Raw genomic sequence first — 4580 nt, forward strand, 5'->3', positions numbered from 1 at the left:
TTCACAATTGAGACTTTAGATTAGTAGAAGTAAAATTATGAATTTGCATGTTGAGACTCAAAACCTTAATTAGGACTTTATATTAAGGATTTGCTAGTTCTACTTAGGAACTTAAAAAGCGTTATTAGGTGGTGAAAATCCTACTTAAGTTTTATACAATATACACATTAATAATGGCCCTAGGACCACTGTGTTAGGTGATCATTGATCCTGCCACGGTTGTCATGGGTTTCCTTATTATTTTATAATTTTGTTAAAACTGAAAAAAACTCCCACTTTTCATCGTGATCACATATAAGCTATAGCGTGCGAAAAAAAAAAGAAACTAAAATATTTCCTACGTTCCCTTTATGCAGCCTAACAAGTTCGGTGAGGGTCAAGTAAATTATATTCGACGACCGTTACCACTAGACCACAGAATCTTCAGACTTAGTCTATACTAAATCAGCGTCTAAAGGTAGGCTGATTTTCTATTCTATGACATTATTAAACACTTGTTGTATCTTAATTTTAGACTGTCTTAAGCTATTTATGGACACACTTACTTGAAGAGGTCACATAGTACTTTTACTTATCGTTGCATACGATTTTAAATGATAAGAAATAAATGGTGAATTTGAACTGAACATTAAGCTATACTGTAGTGACGTACATCTAAAACAATGAGGAAATTTGCGATATTGCTTATTCTTGGATTATCCTTTGTACTAACCAGTAAGTTGACTCTAATCATTTAGATGTAATTAATTAATCTATGATTATTTTTTACTTTGCCGATGGAGGACCAATTGTTTCTTACATCCCAACTGATTAAAGTACACATCTTCTGATGGCACAACGTTACGTAGGTTCTGACACCTTCCCCCAACGACAAAGGTAATCCAAAAACGCATCAACAAATCTAATATAAACGCATGTTATTTTGAATCTGACTAGGTGTTGATACTACTGTATCAATTAAAGAACTAGAATTTTACAAGTGACGACATGACTTAGTGATTAATGTGTCAGGATCTCTTCTAAGACAGACACCGTCAACAAACACACATTGCTCAGTACTGGCTGGTCCCAGAAGGTAATCGCTATTGGCCCACCGTTAGCGGAAGTACATTACGGGACACCAGTCCCAAACAGGGTCATTAGTTTGTCTTTATGCTCACAGCTTACTTCAAATCGAACTTAAGTAAATTATATATAAATTAATTAGATGTTGATTATCTCGGACTAGTTATATTATATTTGGTTTATATGTGCCATTACAGGCAGTATATGTCCTAATGGTTGGGTACGGCACGGCGGGTCATGTTACCATTTTAGCCACGACACGGAGGACTGGCCTGGTGCCACGGTAATGTCATGCCTTAACTTGATTGCTTTCACTTTGAATTATCTAGCGTATAGTTTTTCTTGTTTCTCAAACTGTTTTAAAAGTAAGTTTACAAGTACAAACAACAACAACAAATCATCCACAAAACAACAAACCCCTCCCCCCCAAAAGGGTATCTTTAATTTCATGAAAATATATCATTAAACGAACTATTGTTCAGTTATGGAAGCAGAGAAAACATACAATTAAAGGTGAAAATCAACACTCGATTGATCTTCTTGAGAAAATCAAAGGTTCAATATATTTCATTCACGTAACCGCCGGTCGAAACAATATTCAAAGAACACATTTAGCAGTTGCCATTATAAACGGGTATGTTACTTTTCAATAGTTCACTAGGACTTTCCATAATGCATTTGGTTTGTTATCAAATATATAGGTACTATATCAATCTGCTGTATATGATTTGATTAAATATAAAATGAGATAACTTCTATATTTCTCACTCTAGATAATGTGTGAAAGGATGGGTGGGAGTCTCGTAGAGATTGATGACGCAGTAGAAGATAAATATCTCTATTCGCAGGTCCGAGTGTTTAAACGTACGTATGTTGTCTGACCATGTTTTTTTATTTACCAAGCTTTATTGAATCCATCAACGAAAATATATAGCGCATATTTCACCCCTTATAAAATGTAATAAAAAAACTTCCAGCGTTTGCGCCATCAAAAATGATTCTTATCATTTTAACCTCGTTTTCATTACATGAGTCCAGAAATTACATAATTATCATAACTATATTGAACTCAATCTAGCCTCGTTTTAATTTTCAGGGTCTAAAAATTCAATATCAAATACACATTGACTTTGTACTCCATCAAACCTCGTTTTCATTTTCCGAGTCCAAAATATCAAATATATTATATATATATTGTTTTAGAAATGACTGTCATTGTCCATTGTTGAATACAATACTGAGTCTAATGGACTTGTACACATCTTCAAACCCTATATTGGATAATCCTTGTGTATCATCCAATATAGTTTTGATAGGAGTGTACTCTTCCAATATAATTCAGTTTTCTACTCAACAATGTTTAATAACCTCTTATTCACTTCACTCTTTTTTAAAGTTTGTTATTGATAATAAAATAACATTTTTCTTTCTTTTTTTTACATCACGTAAACAAAGCAATACAATATTAGTTATAAAGATCGTTGACAGGTTATATGGCCCTATATAAACCGCTATTTGTAAATATAACACGAGCCGTTAGGCGAGGGTTATATTGCAAACAGCCGTTTATATACGGCCATATAACCTGTCAACAATCTTTATAACGAATTTATAATACAGCAAGCATCATTTTTAGAGAAAAAGAGTGAGATTTCTTCATGAATCGACAGCAGCCGTGTATATAAAACTATATAAACGTCACAATTATCCAATGAAAAATGACGTTACAAACGTGCAGTATTATAATAGCCGACAATCTAAAGAAAGGAAATTGTTTATGTTTTAGAAGCATACTGGATTGGTTTGTCTGACGTCATGGAAGAAGGAAGCTGGGTATGGATGATAACAAACCGGCCGGTAGAATCCGGTGTATACACTAACTGGATACCTGGGCAACCGGACAACAATCATAGTAATGAGAATTGTGCCGAAATATGGCCAACTAATGGTCAGTGGAACGATGGACAATGTCATGTTCCACATAATTACATTTGTGAAAAAACTGACGAGTATGTATACATTCGTAATAGCTTGAACAAATGAAAAACCTTGTAGCATTTCTCTGTTTCTATGGTTAATTATATTCTTAATTGTTTACAATAACCCTTTAGATCGCAATTTTCAATTTTATTTCTTAGTATATTTATTTATAATCTATATAAGAACTATTTTTCCGTTGTTTGTTTTACTCCCAGTTTATTTCTGTAAGAATCTAAAATTTTATGTTTTTAATTTATTTGGCTGCAGTGGAGCTCCTTTCTGAAAATGTCACGTGACTATTTCACAACGGGTTGATCTATATACAATGTATATTGCGTAACTGCGTCATTAGCGACCACATTGAAGAAATCTAAGTTATTGTACATAATTTTAAGAACGTAATTACACAGAATATAATTGTTCACAATAACTTTGAAGATTGCATATATATTGTAAATAGTAAATATCAGTTAATCTTGCTACTAGGTCTGAACATTGTTAAGAAACGACACCTGAAGGTAAACAAATGTTAGTATACGCTTTGAAGATTTAAATAAACACCATTTATAACGTCTATACATATTATCAATGTTGCCTATATATAACCATTATATTATTGAATGAACCTAAAGTTGTTTTTTTTTCAGGCAGAGTTCGATAATTGGTTGACCTCTATGGAGGCTATTCGTTGCCAAAAATCCAGCCTTTGAAACTTGACAATGCATACTTCGGTGTAATATGTCACAACTTTAGTGATCTAAATATTAGTATCGTATTTTAAAGATTCTGTTTTATTGAATTCTAACTGATTATATGAACTTGAATATAAAGATATTTTGAAATATAATAATATCTTTACACAGCAATGTGCTTTCAAAATTTGTATATATTTAGGTCCGAGTGGGAGCATCTCTGAAGTTGAGTCAGAGTGGGAGCATTTTCCATTTTTATAAAAAAAGAAGAAAAACTGACTTCTAAATAGAAATATTTGAAACAAATCTAGAATAATGGGTAAACATGACTCGGTTTATGTTCCGGTACGTTAAAAATAATTTTCAAGAAGGTTTTCAACCTTATTTCATATATGTTTCGAGTGGGAGCATACAGAGAAAAACACTTATCCCGTTTTCAGGCCAAAACCAGGCAATAAATCTATAAACTTTTTTTACAATTATCTAAAGTATTATAGTTATTCTTTGGTGCGCTACATGATTTTTTAATACTCTTACGTTTTCTTATAATAAAATTGTATTTTACCTTCGAGTCGACGAAAACATGGTCCAAATGGGAGCATTCAGCAGGTGCGCCATGACGTAGTATCCTACCATTGTGAAATACTAGAGGACTATCTCGTTGAAACCAGAATATATATAACATTAAAAAATTCTAAAACTAGAGGAGGTAACTCTTTAAATAAAAATGAAATTTTAAACCTTGTTATACATGATAAGAATGATGACACAAAACAGTTATCTTTAATAGATACTATTTATATAATAAAAAAAATCATGATTTTCAAGTATAATAACAATCAA

At 32.2% G+C, this 4580-nt stretch overlaps 1 protein-coding gene across 1 annotated transcript; it reads left to right on the forward strand.

Moving 5' to 3' along the window:
- The first annotated feature begins 557 nt into the window (after window positions 1-557).
- Window positions 558-3907, forward strand: LOC132713778 (perlucin-like protein). The gene is made up of 5 exons (XM_060696456.1): window positions 558-714; window positions 1263-1348; window positions 1839-1929; window positions 2852-3074; window positions 3693-3907. The coding sequence occupies exons 1-5, from the start codon at window positions 663-665 to the stop codon at window positions 3712-3714; spliced, it is 474 nt and encodes a 157-aa protein (XP_060552439.1). The 5' UTR covers window positions 558-662; the 3' UTR covers window positions 3715-3907.
- Window positions 3908-4580: the final 673 nt, after the last annotated feature.

Source organism: Ruditapes philippinarum, unplaced genomic scaffold (assembly GCF_026571515.1).
Source record: "Ruditapes philippinarum isolate M1 unplaced genomic scaffold, ASM2657151v2 ctg4646_1_1_1_1, whole genome shotgun sequence".
Classification (NCBI taxonomy): Eukaryota; Metazoa; Mollusca; class Bivalvia; order Venerida; family Veneridae; genus Ruditapes; species Ruditapes philippinarum.